Below are 21199 nucleotides of genomic sequence, written 5' to 3'. Positions count from 1 at the left end.
TAAAGTTTCCTAAGTACTGTAATTGTGCATCTGCCCAGAACCGATGTCTCTCAACAAGTAGGTTTAAGAAGGTCAAGCAGGTGCTGTCTCTTAATCCAGGAAGATTCAAAAAAGGCTCTGTGTGTGTATGTCCTGAATGGTTTGATTCAGTTAGCGTGCTCTGACATTTAGGATAAGTAGGGCAGAATCTGGTAAAGATTTGGAAGTGGCTTTTGAGCTGAACACGAAGATTTCAATCTCTTGATGCTGTTAAATATTTTCAGTTTTAAGCAATGTTTATGAAGATGACAGCTTTCTGGAACTGTCTGCACTGCAATTTTACAAAAAAGAAAGTTAATTGTTGTTGTAGGCAAAGTCACTCAAACTTTGCCTTTCACATAAAATGTGGGGGAGAGAGGAAATAAGCCTACAGAGAGCCTGCCTCTAATAAAAATCCCTCTTGTCTCTGCAAACTTGCTGTAACTTATTAAACTCTGCTTCTTAATGTATCTCGTGTATATATATAGATATCTGTGCCTGCATGTTTGTATAGTTCCAAGTTACGCATACTGGAGAACTTTTTCATTTTCACTAGGTTGTTGCAAATTTTCATTGTTCTATTTTACTAGGCAACTTGCTGTCATTATACTTGGTGTCATTCACTAGGTACGAGCTTCCAAAATCTGTGAAGATGACGTTGTCGTTTTATGTATTCTATATATATTTTAATATGTATTTTTACCTTCTGAGCTTTTCTAAGGAGAAATACTCATTTTTTTCCCAACTTACCTTTAAAATAGGTGAAGTAAATATCTTTCTATGAACAAATGTTTTTGTTACTCTTTGAGATTCATTGTTATGCAGATTGTCTTGAATATAAAATTACTATAAATCACAGTTTGTAGAAACTGATTAATTGGCTCATTAGCACAGTATTTCCATAATTTGCTATACAGAGAAGATTTCCCTTCTCAGTATTTTAGACAAAGGTGAAATGAGATAATGAGGTTTTACTGACCAATTTTGGGATTTGAAATTTGATTTTACTTAGTGTGTTTAGGTATATATCTGTAGGGATGGACGTAAGAAAGCCAAAAGAGAGAGTTAAGAACAGTCTTACAACAGCGTGTTGTACGTAAAGATTCTGTCCATAGATAAAAGTATTACTGAGAACTTTAATTTTACGTAACTGGTTAGATTAATTCTGCTTTTGTGCAAGACAGAAATCTTAAATACACTTTTTGTTCAAAACAGACACATTACCATACAAGAATCTGAAATGTCAAATGATACTGAAAATTCCTGTGATTGGGTCCTAACAGGTAAGAGTCTTTGGAGATTTTTGCATGCGTAATCAAGAGAAGAAAGTAACCACAAAGATGTTCAGTGGCAAAACCTGGGCTTTCTACTTTCCACATAAAATGAGAACTTGACAGTTCAGTAACACCTTTTTATTGTAACAGCGATTTGTTTCCTAATGCATAGAAAATGGATGTCTTTTGAAATGGTACAAACCTGCGCCTTGCAGGGAACATCTACTTCTCTGTAGTACTTATTTGTTGGTAGGACTGGGCTTTTTTGTTTGTTTTTGGTTGTGGTTTTTTTGACATCTCTCTGATACTTTAGGCAAGGAATTCTGTTAGTTGATGAGATGATAGATAGATAGTACTGTGGTACTGCTTTGGAGTCTGACTCATAATCTCTTGTTCTCTTGTGTTCGTCAGCAAACAGAATTATATAATTTTTTTTTTTGCCAGGTTGTACTTTTGTTTTTTGCAGATGCTATGCCCATTCCTCTGACAAACTGTTTTGTTTTTTAAGGATGCTTATTTTTTTAGAGAAGGGTACTTCTGACTTAATGGTTTTTTCTTCCTGTTTTAAGCAGAACAGTCCAACTAGGCAGCATCTGAATGTGATTTGTTTTGTTTTCTACAGCTTGCATGCAGACCTACTATGCAAGGTATGTCTGATGTGGAAATTTCTCTTAGATAGGTTAGAGGAACAGGATTTTGACTTTGAACAGAAGCCCGTTATTGGAGAAGGCACGGAGTGCTGAGACTGGTTTTGAAGGTTCTTGGCGTTGCCCTTTCTGGTGTCAGTTTGTCAGCTTGCTGTTGATCTGGCACTCTGTCATTATATATTGATTTTGCTGCAGGCTTGAAAAGTGTCTGTGACAGCACCTCTTGAGCTGTTTTTTCGTATTAATGTGTTATGTTCCTGTAGAAAGAGTGAGTGGTTTGGGCAGATGTAGCCTCCTGGAGAAAAAGGAGTGAATAGTAACTATTTGGGAGAGAGAAAGTTTCAGGCTTCAGTGATTAGAAGGCAAAATAAAAGGTGATGAGGGTTTAAGAGCTCAGACACCAAGAAATAGACCCAAGTTTCCTGCGGAGGAGTAGGGAGGAAGTACACAGTTAGGCCTCTGGTGATATAAAGAGCCAGAGGGGCCTCTGCGATGGCATCTGCAGTACTGAGGTAATTGAAACCAAACCCGGGAGCAAGTCCTGTACTATTTAGTAACTTCTGGATTTTCTTAGGCTGTTCGTTGGTTTACTTCATGTTCTAATGAAGTCTTTGGGACTTTTGTGGTGCTTAAAAAAGACCTGTACAGAACAAAAGAAAGGTGCCTGGTTTTGGTAATTACTGACAATTTATGTATTTATTTAGAAATGTGTATTACTGCTTTGGTGTCTTGTCTTATGTAGTGAGATCATGGCTGCTTGTCTCAGTAGCTTCACAGTCTAAGAAGGGCAACAAATGCTACAGTTAAGGTATTCTGGATTACATCAATCCTCTTCATCTTTCAAGTGGAAATCTTATGTACCTTGTCTTCAAGCAGATGTGTCTTGCACTGATGATCATACAGAGACCAGTGACTGTAAGATAAAAGCCTTTCCAATAATAATCTGATTCTTTCTTCCTGTATCTGGACAACGCAGTGCAGTTGAAATACATTCATGTGATCCGACGAAACAGTGAATTTCTTTTCTACGCAGAGCTCTTCTACTGTGCATAAACAGCTGCTTCAGAAAGCTGCAGTCAGGTGTTCTGTTCATTTCCTGTGGCATCTGCAAAAGGTGCCGAAATTTCCTGACACGGGATTCTCATTGGATTTAGTGTATTACAGGAATTTGGAGTTTCTCAGAGCTGTCTATATTTAGTTCAGGGTTGCATCATGTCATTACGATTAACTTATCCCCTTCTCCACCCAAGACTAAGTCTTTATTTGCTTAGCAAATTACCATACATATGTTTGGCTGTGTTCTAATAACAAAGCTTAACTGAATTTATTTCTAAAATATTGAATTCAATATTATATAAATAAACCTGTTGTACTGTTCTACAGGGACTATTACAGAACATACAGCCTGGATAGAATTTTAATTGCAGATTCAGTGTAATATTTATTTGAAATGGTTCGTGCTTTAAAGGTGAAATAATTTTACATACAAATTTCACATTTAGGAAGTCCTAGGAGTTCTTAAATGTCATTAGTATTAAGGCTTTTTAATATTTAGGAAATAAAAGCTTTGTTGTCTTGTAGCATGGGAAACACAAAGTAATGTGTTTATACATTTTCAGCTAAAGATACTAAAACCCACAACTCCAGAGGCAGCAGTCCTTTGGGACGTGTTCCTGAGGACTTTCTTGAAGATGGGCAACTGAGAGAACTAGATGAACTTTTAAAGAGTTTTGACGTGGATGAAAAGGTACTGAGAAATCATGCTCTTTGTCGCCAAATAGTTTAAGAAATGATAGTCTATGTAACTGGATAATTTTAATTGCTAATGCTGTTTTATCAACAAAATTTTTAATTTCCTTCAATAAAAAGAATATTAGCATTTCCTAGATTACTGTGCTATTGACAATGTAAGTTTTGCTTGACAGAACTTGTTGGTTTTACCTTGTCACTAATAATTCATCTTCAAATTTGAAATGAAACAAGATATTGTTATGTCAGTTGTTACAGTAATTTTGTATTACCAATTGTATGAAAATTACTGTTCCAGTGAACACCTAAGAGTACTGCCATGCATATGTGACATTTTTATATAACATACCTTGTTTTAAAAGTTGGTGTTAAATGCTTCTCACCACACAGTCTCAGAAGGATGGGGTGGTGTTAGAAAGCTGAGGAGCTGCACAGCCATCATGCATCGGAGGAGGATCAGGATCATTCTGTGGCTCATTACTTGGGCAGAAGGGCCATTACATTAACATACTGAATTCCTGGCAGTTCAGAGGGAACATTAAGCCATTTTCATGCACACTGACTTTATCTGACCTTTCTACTCTCTCTGTCCTCCTTCCTCTAGATAATAAGTCTAGGTCTTTTAAGACTTGCTGAAGTTTTATACTATTTACTTCTTTGATAATGGATTGGAATTTACATCTCTCTGCCACTCAGACATAGCTGCTGATAACATTTACTGTTTTCCACTACTTCAAGAGTGGATAATGGTTTTAACTGGATAAGTTAAACTGTAAAATTCACGTGGCTAAAAACTGGTAAGTAATTGATAAGGTAATCAAACAGTAGGGAATCAGTTTCCTGGCAAAATCATTATTTGAAGGCAGAATAGAAACATTTCCTTCAGCAAATTGAATTAGGGCTGCTAACAGCTGATTCACAAGGTGAACAGGGCCATTTTGTTCCCTGACCTCTTACACAGGGTAAAAGGGTCTGTCAAATAGTATAGGTTACTGGCAGTATAGTACTTGTTGCACTATTGCCAGGTCAGTCCCAGTTGGGCTACTTTGTATTGGTGTGGCTTTATGAAATCAGTGTCCTAATGTTTCATCTTCTGTGCTGTGTTGGACAACAGTAAATAGTACAACTAATCTCACATAAACCTCAGACTTAACCAAACTTAAGCCACAAAATACATGCTACAGAGCTAAACCTATTCCTGTGTGTGGATGGAAAACTAGCTGTGCAGACCTGGAGAGGGAGTGGAATGGCAGAACACTTACTGCAAGTATTCTACTGTTTGGGGTGATTTTGGGGTTTTGTTTTTCCGATAGCTTTTCCAACTAACAATGCTGTGAGAAGGACAAAAACTAACCATAGAGAAAACCCTAAAAATATTTGGGGAACTGGTAAAATGAAGTTTGGAAATCCGATGAGAGCATATCCATCTCTAATTCTTTGGCTATCATAAATTTGTGATATAATGTGAAGTTCAAGTTACTTCATGAATAGTGGATAAAACAAAGCCAGGATTCCATGACTTTGTTCTGTATCAGTTCTTTCAGATTCTCACCCCCAAATATGTTAGGTGCTGTCTTTTTTCTTCATATCTTTGGGGATTTTTTACCTATACACCGTGGTCCACAGCTGAGCAGAAGGCTTAGATTTCTCCTCAATATCGCTTTAAATTTTCATTAAACTTGATGGAATGTCTTTTCTGGGTTTCTACACGTCTGACAGGTGCAGTTAAAATTGGGCAGTGGCCCTAAAAATTGCTAGGATTATCGGTGGGAGCAAAGAGAAGTGAAGACAATCATGTTACCTTTTTTCCAATTAAAAATCACTGTTTTAAAGATCACAGAGTATAATGGCAGTGTGTCCATTTAAAAAGATGGTGTAAAAGTAACCCTACAGTCCAAATTACAGTTTTTACAGTCGACTATATTATCACACCTTCCAATGATCACTAACAGTTTTAAGTCTGTAGTGTAAAGTGTAACAGGCTTAGTAGTGCTTTGCTGTATCTGAAAGTACATTTTAAATATCTTCACAGTTCAGGTTTGCAGATGGAGTGCCTGATGTTAAACAAGAAAAAAAGGGTGAAGCTGAAAAAAGGTATATATACTATGTCCTTCATGTAACATGTGATGTTCCCCAGTTACTGTACAAATGAAATGTGATGTTTTTACTGAAACACTATCAGCATTTTAATTTATTTTTTCTATGTTATTGTGACTATGTGATGAAGAAAATAAATATGTGAAATAATACAATTTCACTGTGCAAAGTACAAGACAAGTATGGTCATAGCCTGACAGGACAATAGAGGTTATTTTGTCCTCTGGCTTGTGATGAAATATATCCACTTTATGTCAGTGTCTCACCTTGGCATCTCAATGTGAGTATAGCATAAGATACATTTCCAGCCACAATAGCACTTACCAGTACTTTTAAAAAAAAAAAAAAAAAAAAAAAATCAGTGAAACTTTCAACTTTCTTTTTTGCCTCTTGGGACTTTCTAAACTGGTGAAAGAATTGAAAGATCTCATTCAAATTCAGGCTGACAAATATTTGAACAGCAGTAGAAAAAGGCGCTTAAAAACATGGCATGTGGAATTAAGCACGTGCTTTACTGTTCTGCTAGCTTCAAGCTGTGCTTACAGTGTTTATTGTACATACGACTTAAAGTGTCAGACTAAGAAACTTCCATTCAACATCAGCCCAAAAATGAAGCAGAATAAGACTTTGTAGAAAAAGTGTACTTAACTGATGGAATACTTAAGTAATTATAAGAGAAATAACAGATATTTCAGAGTCATTTTCACAATAATCAAGAAACCTTAGCTGACGTAGAAGAGAGCATTGCTTTTTTCCAGCACCAGTCACATTTCTGTGACAGACTTGAAGTGTACCAGAAGTCCGTTAAATGGAGAATATTGCATCTTTTCATTAATCCACTAGAGAGCTCCAAGCTCCTCCTTCTGGTAAAATACCCATTTAAATTTACCTTAGTAGCATAAATAGTTCTTTATGCTATAGAATAAGTAGACTATGCTGGATAAAATATGTTCGTGCAAGTGATACTGCATTACTTCACTTCCTTAGTTGAAATGCAGCACACACTGTGGTTAGAGAAGAGGCATTTATTCCTTCATTTGGAGTCAAACTACTTTCTCTAGTTTTACTCAAAAATGTTACTATTGCAAAGTTTCATCTAGAAGAAAACACAGTTAACTGTTCTTATTTAGCAAACTCCACTTCTAGTGATACTGCTACTTAAAAAAATAAATTGATTGTAGAGCTATATAGTTTACCGTTCCTGGCAAAATTGTGTGTAGTTTCATGTCTAGATTAAAAAGAGAGCTGAGATTGTTATCCTGAAGATAAGCTGCTATGAAAATCCTGTTACGTCAGATCTGAGGCTGGCATCAGAAGGAAGCATAAAAAAAATTTTACATGGTAACTTGAAAATTCTGAGTGACTAGATCTGCAGATTTTTTTCCTGTGGAAATCAATACAATACATTGACTAGAATAAAAATAAAAGATTGATATTGAAGAATTTGGCTTTATTAGATAGAATTTATTCTTCTCTGCCGTAGCATTTTTATTTCAAACTGTATTAAAACCAGCCTGCAATTTAGGAAAGATTTGAATTATCCTGGCTATGAGAACTATTAAATAGCTAGAATGTGCCCCTCATAGAGGATAGCAAGTCTGTTTTAGTCTTCAAACAGCAAGCAGGATGAAATGTCCTTTGTACTGAACCTAGATTCTTAATTGAAGGGGGGAGGAGAGGAGGATCTCATGAAAGAGGATTATTTTTTTCTGTTGCTTTATTTACAAATAAGAAAGAGATCACTAAGTATTTTGCTAGCAATATTTGTAGCTTATTTTGGAAAACATCACATTTTAGTAGTTTAATTATCTGGAATGTACATATTTGGGAATAGTTAAAAGCAGAACAGTCTTTAATTGGAATTCCCTTTGAAATCACCTAAATCTTCCTCCAAATAGAGTCAGTTATAAGGAAGGAAAACAGTTGGCTCTTCAAATGTAGTTTCAAAAGCTTTGTGGATTACTTCTTTGGCAGACATTACGAAACAGACTACAGAAAAGTAGATGCTTCTTCAGAGCTGACAGAAACCATCTCAGTCTTCCTGTCAGCACAGTGAAAAAAAATCGAAGTGGTTCATGGGTGCCTTTTCTATTTATTGATTGAATTTCATATAGTTACACTTTAGGACAGAATAATCTTAGCTAAGATCGTAATCAGATTGGACCAGGCAATGAGAACAATGAAAGTAAAGTTGTTGGGACTCCTAGCTATTTAAATTTACAGCAAGTTTTTAAGTGTTGTGTAAACTGTTGAAGAAACTCTCGTTTTTTATACACTTAATCCTCCTTTTTAGGCATTTAATATATGGGAGAAGCACCTGTTTAATTTCGTTCAACAAATTTTTGGTCTTTTTAATACTCAACAGTGACTGTAAATACAAAGATCTTGTGAACTGTGAATTGCTATCAGGATTGCCATTGCATGCCTCGAAAGTAAATGTCCTCAATGAAGCTACAGTGATGAAACCCCGGACAAATGGTATCGTATGCTGTATTGGTGAACCCTCTGGAATTTATTTTTACATGTGTTTTATTTACCTATAAAATCTTAAGGAATTTCCTCAATTCCTGAAGGTATTGACTGGAATTTGTTTTAGTTTGCATACATAGAAGCAAAAATGCAAGCTCTCATATGATAGATTAGTGAGTTTTTTGGGGTTGGGTTGGGTTTTTTAGCAGAATCCTATTTGGTAGGGTCAAATAGCAATCATTCTATCTTGGTATTTATGGTTCTCAGATACTGTAATGGTACAGCAATGCTTGCATTCTTAGTATTTTGACACATTATGTTTAAGCCACGTTATTGCCAAGTAACTTGCTTTTCTTTATTTGTGTCAGAGAACGTGACTGCAGATTTTCTTGGTTGGTTGTTATCTGTTGGCAAAACTTGGCTAAGGGATTTGCCCACCTTGCCGAAGGCCAGAACTTTGTTGTTTATCCTGATTCAAATGTTTGTGAGGCATTCACAAGGCTGGATCAAGGAAATTATCTAGATTTAATAAGCAGCACTTCATTTTGACCTCGTATATTTCACACCTAGGACAGGTACCTCTTAAGTATCTCTGCTGCCAGAGAAATCAAAATGTAATGGAACTGTAGTCAAAGTTTCCTTCTCTTTTTCTCTGCACGTAACAACTCTGACATTTAGCCTTACATAAATGCATAGTTTTATTTGGTGTACAAGATAGAGAAAAACAGGAATTGATTACTTATGGATAGATACTGCATTCTGTTTCTTTGCAACAGCTGTTTTGGGAATTCATGTTTTTAGAGTTATTGGTTAATATGGATGTTTATAAACATGGATTTCCTGAATTGAGATCAGTGGCAGAGGGTCTTGCTTAGTTTCAAATTATACTGCCAGTCTGAGCTTGTAGAACGATTTTATCACCATGTCATAGAATCATAGAATGGTTTAGGTTGGAGGGGACCTTAAAGATCATCTAGTTCCAACCCCCCTGCCATGGGCAGGGACCCCTTCCACTAGACCAGGTTGCTCAAAGCCCCGTCCAACCTGGCCTTGAACACTTCCAGGGATGGGGCATCCACAGCTTCTCTGGGCAACATGTTCCAGTGCCTCATCACCCTCATAGTGAAGAATTTCTTCCTTATATCTAATCTAAATCTACCCTCTTTCAGTTTAAAGCCATTACCCCTTGTCCTATCACTAGATGCCCTTGTAAAAAGTCCCTCTCCAGCTTTCTTGTAGGCCCCCTTCAGGTACAAGAAGGACATTGAGGTGCTGGAGAGTGTCCAGAGAAGGGCAAGGAAGCAGATGAAGGGACTGGAGAGCAAGCCTTATGAGGAGTAGCTGAGGGAACTGGGACTGTTTAGTCTGGAGAAGGGGAGGCTCAGGGGAGACCTTATCACACTCCACAACTACCTGAAAGGAGGTTGTGGTGAGGTGGGTGTTGGTCTCTTCTGCCAAGTAACACGTGATAGGACGAGAGGAGATGGCCTCAAGTTGCGCCAAGGGAGGTTTAGATTGGATATTGGGAAAAATATCTTTACTGAAAAAGTGGTTAAACATTGGAACAGGCTGCCCAGGGAAGTGGTGGAGTCACCATCCCTGGAAGTATTTAAAAGACGTGTAGATGAGGTGCTTAGGGACATGGTTTAGTGGGCATGGTGGTGTTGGGTTGACGGTTGGACTCGATGATCTTAGAGGTCTTTTCCAACCTTAATGATTCTATGATTCTATGAATGTTTTCAGTAAGTGCAAGAAACAAAAATGCTATAAAAAGTAACTGTGAAATATCTCTGGACTACAGTAGTTTGAAATTGCTCGTGTCTTTGGCCTTAAAAGTGTATAAACCTTCTGAGGAGTTCTCCTAAATCTTCCTTCTTAAAATCATTTGAAACGGTTGCCAAAGCAAGAGTTTCTGTGCTAGGAGAGGGCAAAACAGCCTTATTTTCCCCCAGAACTGTGCAGGCAGGATTGGTTATTTTACTTTAGTGTCTGCTCCCCTACAAATTTGACATAGAGTCAGCAGGGAGAGTACAAACTGTTGAGAGGACCTGGTCACAAACTCTGTGCTGTGGGGATGGCAGGAATCTGGAGGAAAGACTTCTGAGCTCAAGTTCCCAGTAGCATTTCTCTGCAGCTAGTGGTTGACAGTTTTCTCAGTCTTTTTGCTGTCACTAAATTTATCCAATCCCGAATTTACCAAATTGCCCACCATCACTTGCACAAAATTATGCAGCTGTGACAGTACATAACATTTAGATATTTAATTGTTCTACGTTGTATTTCTCCTTCCTATCCTGTGATAGTCTTATCTGTTTAGAAAGACATGCAGATTAAGAACCATGTACCTAGTGCAAGTCTCTAGTAGAACACGCATCATTATTGGATGCTCTTTAGTAACTATAATTTGTCAGAAAGGGCTAAGCACCCTGCCTTTTGAATACCCAGTTCTTTCAAGGGGCCAGATGGGAACCCTAGAAAGCAAGGCATTCAAAAGCTCTTATTTCTCTTTAGATATGGATTTGAAAATTTGAACTTATATCTTCCACTAACATTATTCATTTTTCAGAGAAAGAAACCTGTTACCAATAATAATTAAAGTTCTAAAACCAAGTTTCATGGTTAAGAAACCAGTAACTTACACTGGGCTTAAGCTTGATACTGCACTGCTTAAAACATACAGTATGAAAGGTTTTATTTCAATTCTGGAAAAACAGTTTAAATTTATGGCTAGTGATTGGGGAATGCAAAGATTACTGATAAAGTGTTGTGGGGTTTTTTTCCTTTTGAAATTAGAACTTCTGGATATTTTTATTTCATTTATTTTCTTATCTCTGTAAGTTAGATTAGAAACCTTGGATAAAATAGTGACGTTTTTAATTTAAATGTGCTTGCTCTTGAAGTTTGCGTGAAGTCTCAGTTTTAGGATAATTAAGAAAACTGTAACTTAAATTACTGGCTTTAGATTGTATTAATCAAATTTTCATTAATCATTGCTGTGACTTGAAGGAACTATAAATATAAAGGAAAATAAGATAAATGAGAGTGGTTTCAGTATGATTCGTTTTATTACATCATCCATTTATTGCCCTCATCCTAATTTTTAGATTACAGATTTTCAGGAAAAAGTCCTTTACTGCCATTGCAAAATTACGGAGATCTTGAGCCATGGAAGATGGAAAAAAATGCAGTTGTGAGTTGTTAAATCCTTAATGATTTGTGATCCTTTGGCACTAATTTTGTTATGGATATTCAGACAGTTCTCCATATATCTAGTTAGAAATTATGAATCTATGTATGTTCATGTTTCTACTCCTCTAAAGATGTTATGCTGAGTAAATACAATTTCTGAGAACAAAATCAATGATGAAGGGACAGCTATTCACAGTGGAGCTTTGTTGATTTCCATTTCCAGCTTAAGCAAAATCAAATAATGCTTTTTGCTTTATTGTTTTTGTAGAACTGAAAAGCAGACAAGGTTTCACATGTTTAAGACAGACTGCATTGTCCATTATGCTGGGCACTGAAAAAGGGTAAAGGAAATTGATGCCCCAGAATTCTCAGACTGTTTTCCAGAGCCATGCAGGAGTTTGTCACCTTTCTTCCTCCTCTCTACTCATTGTCTGCCTCATTTAGCAGTTCTTGCATTCTCTCTGTCTGTGGTCTTCAAGACAGACTTTTGTTGTGTTAGACACTAACACAACATGACAAGGGATTGATCTTGGTCTGCTTTGAAATGCTGCAAATACAGTATAGAGATGAGGGTTGTTTCAAAAGTTTAATTGTAGATCACATATTTTTTGCTTTTGTTTATAATTTGTAGGTATTTTGAAATTCTCAAAAAAAATGAGCATGTTTGCTTTCAAAACATATTATGTTGGTTTTTTTCTGCTTGTTTTAATTTTATTTTATTTTAGGCTTCTCACTCAGTCCAGCAGATCCTTGAGATGATTGAATTGCCCCGTAAATATTGCAGATTTTATTTCATGACTTTGCGTGGTTGTGAAAGAGCAAAATGTTGGTTTTGGCACGTTCCTGAACAAGGGGATGAAAAGGTAAAGAGATTTATTGAAGAAAGGAACAGATTGTAAGTGTGAACAGGTTTTAAATGCGAAACTTTGTTCATTTATATATGGAAAGGGAGTAAATTTCAGAGATTGGTGGATCAAAAAAATGTTCAGAAATTCTTCCTCTCAAGGTCTTTTAAAGTTCTTTTTTTTGAAAAAATGGTAGAATTTTGAACTGGTAGACTTTTTAAGAGAACAGACATTAGCAAAAGAGCAAGAATTAGGCTGTACGACTATAGAGTAGTAGAATGGAGAGATTCTGAGACACTTCTATTCCAAGCATCAGAGACCTGTAAGCAAACCCGGACTTTGTATATATTCTTAAAGTCAAAAGCCATCTAAGGTATATTACTTTCTGCAAGTTTTGTGCAACAGGGGCATGTTTGTTTAAAGATGCTGTAATCTCCTTAAATGGAGCAACAATTCTCATAATATTTGCAAGCAAAAATACTTTTCCAGTGGTGGGCAAACCAGATGTGTTTTCAAACCATTTACAAAGAAATTATGAGTCTGTAATACTTCCAAGAACTGTGCAAGGCAAGCTAATCGTGCTGTCATGTAATAAGATTTTGGAATTGGCTGTATTAAACAAAGACTTAGGCGGTTCTGTAAGTCACTTGGAAACAAACAAAAACATTAAAACAACTAAACAAAGACAAATGCCTAAACTTGTCCTCATCACGTCTTAAAAGATTTATTTCTTATCTACCATCTTATTGGTATCAGTACAATTTTATCATTGGTGTCAGTAAGTAAGAAATTACAGAGTGAAAATGTAAAAAATAACTTGTGGTGAACCTGTTAGACATAAATACTAAAAAAAAAGTAGCATCTAAAGGAGCATATCCATCTCCTTGATATCTTAAATATGCTATGCCAGAATTTTTAAAACACATCAGTGTCATTTGGTTTTATTTTTTCTTAATGTTTTCTCTTTTCCTTTTTATGTCTCAAAAAAGAGCTGGGGTTTTTTTTTTCTTATGCTTTATAACCCCTTTGAAAATTTGTGTGACAGTTTAAAAATACTAAGATCATTTGAGAGTAATTTTGTATGGGACATTTTCCCTTTCCTCAGTTGTGAAATATCTTTGGCAGGCTGTAGTGAATATCAGTAATTTTCAGCTAGTTTGTATGAATTACCATGGTTTGTAGTTTTTCATTATATACAGGCACATTAAAGAATTAAATTACTTGCCTAAAACTATTAAAAATCCATTCCATTTGATTTTACTTGTGGTGCAGCACTCCAGCACACTCACTGTTCTGCCCACCAAACCTAGCCTAACTTTCTTGGTAGTCTGGAAGTATACTTTGGATTTTGTTTGTTTGTGTATTTATTTATTTTTTTAGAACTGTCCATTTAAAAATGGTAATAGGCCAAGCACCTCATGGTGGCACCAAAGTACATAAATGGAAGACAGGTAAAGCAGCAACAAAGTCATCTAGTCAAATACAGGGGAAATAAATCTCTTTAGGAACTGTTACGCGGACTGATAGTCCACTTGCTTAGTACTGTTTTCAGTGATGATTGTTACCAGAATTTTTGAAGAGAAATACCTTTCCCCATAATGGATATTCCTTCCTTTTCATTAAGTAACTGGTTGGTGCTTTAAGGCATAACTTACTAGGATTTAACATTCTTCACAGTTGTGGTTGATCACACAACACAGCAGTGATTTAATTCATAAAAACATCATATGTTTTGAAAATCAGCATTCCCTTGAGCTCAGCAAGTTCTACAAGTTACCAGTTTAAATTTTTTTTAAAAGATGTCTTTAATTTCAAACAGTGAAATCTCTGTTGTATTAGGCAAAGTAAACAAAACTGTTAAGACTGTGTTTTAAATAGTCTCCAAAGTATTTAAAGGGGGGGGAGGATCTTAACGATGTGTGTCAGTATCTGATTGGGGGTGGGGAGGGGGGGAGGGGTAAAGAGGATGAAGCCAGACTCTTCTCAGTGGTGCCCAGTGAAAGGACAAGAGACAGTGGGCATAAATTGAAATTACAGGAAATTCAGTTTGGCTTGAATGACACTTCAGACTGTAGCATAGATAATAATTTCACAGTTAAATAAGTGGTTTGAAAACATGTCTTTATGCAAACCGTATTTCTCTGTCTGATTTTATTTTAGCTTTGTGCGTCTTACTCATTAACTTTTTTGGACTCGTATCCACTAAAGAAATGTTTACGTTTTGTGACTTCTTACTCTCTTTTTCCTTGATCCTATGAACCTCTAACTGGAAACAAACAGGATATAAAACAGGAAGATTTCTGTCTTCATTAATGTCGTCTTGCAACTTCAGGGCCTTGGGTGTATGCTTTTATTGTGGTTTGTTTTTTTTTAATCTGGCTTCCAAAAGAAATGAGACTTAAAATTGCACTGTCCCTTTATGACTGTCTCTAACGGCCTTTAAATAATTTTTGAACCTTTTAGTCAGTTTCAGCCACATTTAATATGGAGTGTGTGTCTCAAAGATGCCACAGGATTCATAAACAGAATCTCTTGTAAAAAAGATTCTAGTTTTGATCTCACTGAGCGAAGGGCTGCAGCATGGGGTTTTCCTCCTGATTAAACATCAGAGTGCACACTGACTGGGAGATGCTGAAGGATTTCATAAATTCTGGTGCTTGTTCTTGTGATTTAAGCACCTCTGTGTTACTGTAGTAAAACTATGTTTTACTGGACGGTTGCTTCTGTAAGATACACAGTCCTTTGTTATGGTTTTTATTAAATTGTCACGTTAAATGAGTTGTGGAATCAACTGATAGGTGACAGAATAGCGTGATCTGTACTACCTTTTGAAATGGGAATTGTCTGTTTCATGTATCTTCATTCGAAATCTATTATGGTTAACTCAAAATTTAGAGATTCTTACATTTTTACATGGTCTGTAGGTTCAGTTACACCTTTTAAAATTGAAACAACTAAATCAACTGAAGTCCCCTGGAAGCTGTAAATGAATAACACATTTAGTTTCTTTATGAACGTAATGTAACGTGTCCCATGATTAAATACTACTACAACTGGATTTTCCAAGCAATTTCACTAATACTTGGAACAGTCAGAGCTCCAGATGCAATCTTGGCTTTTTTTGGGAGTCAGTCCAAAGAAGGAGGAAAACAGATTCCAAACGAAAGCAAACTAATTTACATGCTGTAAGCACGTGCTAAAGTTTGTTTTGGAAATGCCCTCAGCCACCTGGGATTGTAGATTTGGATTAAATGAGTTAACCCATTGCCAAGTGACACTGCATATATATTAACGACCAAAGATTCTGCATGATTTTCTGAAAGGTATATCTTAGACTATAGTTCAACAACATTATGACACTGTTTCAAAATAAAAACAATAAGCTTTATTTCTGTTCAACATACTTACATGTACATGTGTTCTTTGACTTGATGATCTGAACAGGTTAATGGTTTTAAAAAAACAAAGGATATCTTGGCCACAAGCCAGTATCTTCTGCTTTGATGATAATTCATTTGCTGTGTTACAAACTCCAGAGTGGATCCTGTCTAATTTTGAAGTTGCATGTAAAAATAAATCCGACTCAATTCTGTAATAACATGACTACTAATTTAGGGCATTTTCGGTGTCTTGATTTTTCATTATTTCACCAAATAGTATTAAATATGACCCGTTTACATTGCTGTGCAGAAAGACTGTAAATGTTCCCAAAGTGACAAAGGGTATTTGAAAGGGTGGGTGATTTTTTTCCTAGCTTGAAATTCTGAGATTTAATCTCGGTAGTCTTTATTTCTTCATCTGCAGAGATGGAGCAAAATGTGTAAGTATCACAAAGCTGACAGCTTAAGATGTTAAGACAAGAATGTTCCAATACCAAATAATATATTAAAATATCTAGGTGTGGATTTTTTTTTTTTTAAATCAAGTGGGTCTTGGGTGAAATGGTTCATTAAATCGAGTTAGTTCTGAGTTTTTTCTTCTATGTCCTTATGAGTGATTCTTTATGAGAATCAGCGTTACGAACTTCATTTCTAGATGATTTTTTGACTTCTTAGTTGGTGCATTCATATAATTTTTGTTTATCATGTTTTCGCTTTCACCTTTTTGCATCCCTTTCTCTGTTTACAGTCTGCCACATTTATACTAATTCCAAAGTAACTACTTTCAAATTCTTTTTTTTGTTTGCTGTGAGAATATAAACACACATGCATGCACTTGTGGTCCCAGCAGCTCCTTTCCCAAACATTTCATCTACATTATTTTTCTATTTGATTTGCTTTTTTTGCACTTTTGACAGTGCCTTTGCCTACAGACCCAATTACCTTCTTACACATTCGTCAGTATGTATGGGTTAAATAGAAGCAATGTAAAGCTTGTTTCCTTATAGAACTCATGTTTGTGGGTGGTTCTTTTGTTTGGTATAAACTGAGGTAACATTTTACTATGGATTTTTTTACCTCTTTTTCTAGATTTGCATGGCAATACTTAGGACGTACATTAGTATCAAAGAATCAGGCCTTCTAAAACGTGCAGGTATGATATAGTAGTAGCTTTTGATGTATCTTTCCTACTTAGCTTATTTAAAGCTAATTAAGTAGGCTGTCAGGAGAGAAATGGGTGCCACTTCAACAGTGAATAAGAAGTTTTGATTTCGAAAGAATACATCCAATTCTTGCATTTTCACATTTCAGTTTCCCATTGAGGCTAAGTATTTAGATACGCAGTTATCTCAGGATGTTGTTATAAATCTTACTTCCACAGAAAATGAATTTAGCCTCAATGGAACTAGATTTGAGAGTAGAAATGAGTAACTGGGGCAGGGTGGAGGTTAACAGAACCAAAATTTTGTTAAGGCACTTTTGAACACCCTGGCCAAACATCACAAATCCAAAAACTTAAGCTCTTGATATGAAGTGCTGTTACAGCACCCGGAAAGATTTAGTTTAGTCCTTTTACATCACCATATATATGCAAACAATTATGATTAACACATTTTAGGGACTGTAGTTGATTCAGATCCATCTGAGCTTTTGAGTTCAGTCAGAAAGGGCTAAATTTTACTCTGCAGAGTCATTCCTTTTGTACCTGTCCTGAGCAGTCTTAAGTTTTTAAAAGCTTATTAGAGTGTAGCACAATGTGAACGTGGGATCCAGTTGCACCCTGTGTAGTTATGTTCCCATGCTGAAATACTGAGCATTGTAATGCAGATAACACTGGGTACCAGCAGGCTACAGTACATGTCTATCAAGGCTAGCACTGGAACAGGTTGTAAGACCATCCACCACTGCATTTCCTAGAGCTTCATGTCTGAAAAGGCCTTACTACCTCGATGCGCTTATCAAATCTAACCTGGTTTTGTGCATTTTTCTTGTGCTGCACCAAATCAGCTAAGCTTTCTTGAAACCTGCAGGGCTTATGGTGTTCAGCTCAATGACATGAGATATTTCAGGATAGTCCGTCTGGGTCTAGTAAAGTTAACACTGTATTCAAACTGGATCCTTTCACCCATTTTTCTCCATATCACTGTCCCATAATATCCTGGATAATTAAGGGTTGTTAAACTGCATTTAAAATTTAAGGAAATAACTTGTTTAAATAGTTAGTGTCAGTTACCCCAAAGTGAAATTAATTCAATTGCTTTTTCAGTCCAAATATTTGTGAAATATTACAAAGAAGTTACTCCTGGTGTGGATTTTGCTTCTCAAGTGCTGAATGATCTTCTCATTTCTTTGCTCAAGAACTGTTTATTGCGGGAAGTATTTCAGATATTGAATGTAACTGTACGAATCAATACACTGGTAGGTGACCTTGTAATATTTTTAAAATCTTTGATCCATAGTTTCTTACTTTTTTGAGTACTATGCCATTTGTATTAATAAGTTTGGTTTTACTCAAAAAATCTTGGGGGGGAGGGGGAGAGGGGGGGCTGGGGCGAGCAATTCAAAAGTTCCTGTTACAAAAACTCTTAAGCTTTCTAATTGAACAGAGTTGGAAAACTGATTGTGCTTTTTTGTCTAAATTAGCCAGCTGTAGATGTTCTTCTGAAAGTTTTTGAGCATGTGGCTTCTTTGAATATAAGAGACGCTGTGCCTACATTAATCAGTACCTTTTGTAAGGTATGAGTTTGATTGTACTACTGCTGCTTGTTGGAATTTCTGAAATACCTTGCCTGTTTTAAAACTCAAACATATCACTTTAATATTATTTTGGTACTATTTTTTAAAAGTTATATTGTGACTAGCTGAATTTGTGGCACGAGTTTCCATTTATCCCTTATTTTTTGACTGAGATTCACTGTGAACATGTTGTTTGCCACTTGCCTCTGGAAATACATAAGTAATCACAATTTTTTGTATGCTTACTTTTCTTCCCCCTGTTTGATATTACAGCTTATTGATGCTGGTATGTTCCTTGAGTTTGAACATTTTGACTATATTATTAAGTTCCTTCACCAATTGCAAGTTTCCAGTCAGGAAATAAATACTGTTTTGAACATAAAATCCAGGTATGTCTTTAAGGAGCTGTTTTATTAATTATATCTGTCTAGTTCCTTCTTCAGGTTCTACAATTTATGTAAAAACTTTAAAAGGCAATGAGAAAATGCAAATTTAGTGTTTTGGATTAAAATACTATCATATTATGCCTAATTATATTTTAAAGTGCTGTCAATCTACTGTGCTTCAAAGATCAAGGATTGTTAAGCAAAAACTTAGATTCTGACCACAATTACGATCAGTTTTTTCATACTGATCATCATTGTACAATCTGTTCCCAGCTGTGCTACAAGTTTATATAACTGTAGTCAAATTAGAAACATCATGGTTTAATGTACCATTTAGGCCTGCATAAGCAAACAGTACTCCTGCAATAAACAACTCTTCTAGGCAATAAGACTATTAGTTATAATCTGAAGTAGTTTTCTGGTTTCGTTTACTGTGCAACTGCATAAACACTTGTGCCAACACAGCTAGGGAGGAAGTTCGTTTTTTAAGTACTGCTGGATTATGCTGGGCAAAACATGAAATCACAGCCCAAATCTGTTCCAAAACTGTTGATGTCTCCCCATCACTTGCATAAGATTGTGATCCCTTTTTTTTTTTTTATTATCTGCATCATACATGCACACAGAAGTTGAGAAACTGAATTTGCGATTCATAAAGCAACCTTTGATTCTTAGAGGAGTCCAAATATGCAGCATCTACTGTGTGAAAACAAGCCACCACTGTTTCAAGTGAAAGCACTGTAGAAATTACTTGCTGCTTTTCATACTTTTCCCAGAGTACCTTTCAGCCACGGATCTCAGAGTTGTACCAGTGCAACTTGCCACACATGTTGGAGGTAATTTTTATCACTTTTCAGCTCAGGAATCTGGTTCACAAAGGAATGACCCCTTCCAGGTTGCCTCAGTATGTATGTGTTTTCAGCACAGAGAAACAGTCTGTATCTATGAAGACTGAGCAGCTGTGCTACTTCAATTACATGTGTTAGCTCATTCATGTGTCGGTTATGTATGTCTACATGATAGCATCGCACTGGGTAGATGTATCCATTGTTTCAGTGGTGGCATCAGAATAAAGTATTATGCTCCTAGGTATCTGAAGCTGCATAGCACTTTCTTTCCTGTAATTAACTTTTTTTTTTTACCTTTATGTCAGGAATACATACAATACAATTCTGCATTTACTTAATGGATTGCAAGTCTTATTCATACCTTTTCAGTTACATTTCTACTGAGACAAGGGAATATTTTCTGTGAAAATAGCTCTGCTCAGTTATTTGCTTAATACATGTGCTGACTTCCCTTGGCATGATTGTAAATGTCTGTTTTCAGTGTCCGGTTTGCATAGCATGTAGTAAATAGGATCAAAAAACACACCAGTTTTTAGTTCATATGTGATAATTTGTTGATGACCTTCTGCTAGTGCATAGTTTAGTTCAATAGGATGTGTTAAGTATTAATATTTTTTTCTTACGGAAGATTTCAGGAAAGACATTCTGAAAAGAACTGGCTGTTTGACTTCAACTTGGCAGTGGCTGAAATTCAGGTACGGTATGTGCATTCTTCAAGCCTGTTGGAGTACTTAAACCATGACTTCTTTTAAACCTACAAGAAATAGCAATTTCTACATCATTTAAACTTAGTGGGTTTTATTATTAAGTATATTGAGATTATGATAAAATATTTTATGCAAAGCCATGTTTGGGAAAGATTAATGTGCAGGGGAAAACTGTCTTTGGCTTTTCTGTGATGTAAGTATTTTAATTTATATTTGTGGTTTTTATCTTGGTTTTCCATCTAATTCAAAGATTTTATAATTTTAAGCAATTATTTCCTATGCCTTACATTTGTTGTGCTTGTCGTCGGTAGTGGTACATGATTCCTCACCAAATAATTATTTAATACATTATTTAGCAGGTAGAATTCATATCTAGTATAAAAAGGCACAATTGTAAAAGGCTGTAATTGGCAACACTAAGCAGGTATTTTAAAGAATAAAAAAATATTATTAAAAAACTATTTAATTGGACAATTGCATCTTTCATATGCAAGGGCAGATTACTTATGCACAATTATAATATAGTTTACATATTATTACACGTACTACACAGATCCTGAGACCAAAATTTAAGAAGGGAAGAACCAGGACTGATTTTTTTACTCATTTAACACCAAAGTCATCAAGTGATCTGGCAAGCAAAAGACTAATTCATATAGAAAATAACCATCACTTTGGCATGCATCGTGCAAAAAAAAGAAAAAAGATAGTAAAATACTGGATGAATGACAGTTCATAAATTGGATGAGTAAGTTATGAGCTTCCCCAGTTGGGGTCATGACATAAATGGAAAAAGTTTTTTAATTTCTTGAGGGACAAAAGCGATTAGCAGTCCATGCAAATTAGGCAAAATG

At 35.8% G+C, this 21199-nt stretch overlaps 1 protein-coding gene across 1 annotated transcript in view; it reads left to right on the top strand.

The window, feature by feature from the left end:
* TOPAZ1 (testis and ovary specific PAZ domain containing 1) overlaps positions 1-21199 on the top strand; it is a 40883-nt gene that overhangs the window by 8345 nt on the left and 11339 nt on the right. The window contains exons 3-10 of the mRNA XM_009586526.1: positions 1234-1301; positions 3559-3686; positions 12169-12306; positions 16758-16821; positions 17935-18086; positions 18312-18404; positions 18678-18793; positions 20267-20333. Coding sequence (XP_009584821.1) covers positions 1234-1301; positions 3559-3686; positions 12169-12306; positions 16758-16821; positions 17935-18086; positions 18312-18404; positions 18678-18793; positions 20267-20333 — 826 coding nt within the window. The remainder of the gene's footprint in view (positions 1-1233; positions 1302-3558; positions 3687-12168; positions 12307-16757; positions 16822-17934; positions 18087-18311; positions 18405-18677; positions 18794-20266; positions 20334-21199) is intronic.

The sequence above is a fragment of the Fulmarus glacialis genome, unplaced genomic scaffold (assembly GCF_000690835.1).
Source record: "Fulmarus glacialis isolate BGI_N327 unplaced genomic scaffold, ASM69083v1 scaffold13461, whole genome shotgun sequence".
In the NCBI taxonomy this organism is placed as follows: Eukaryota; Metazoa; Chordata; class Aves; order Procellariiformes; family Procellariidae; genus Fulmarus; species Fulmarus glacialis.
The sequence above is the reverse complement of the archived record's forward strand: the minus strand, read 5'-3'. Positions and strand labels throughout refer to the sequence as shown.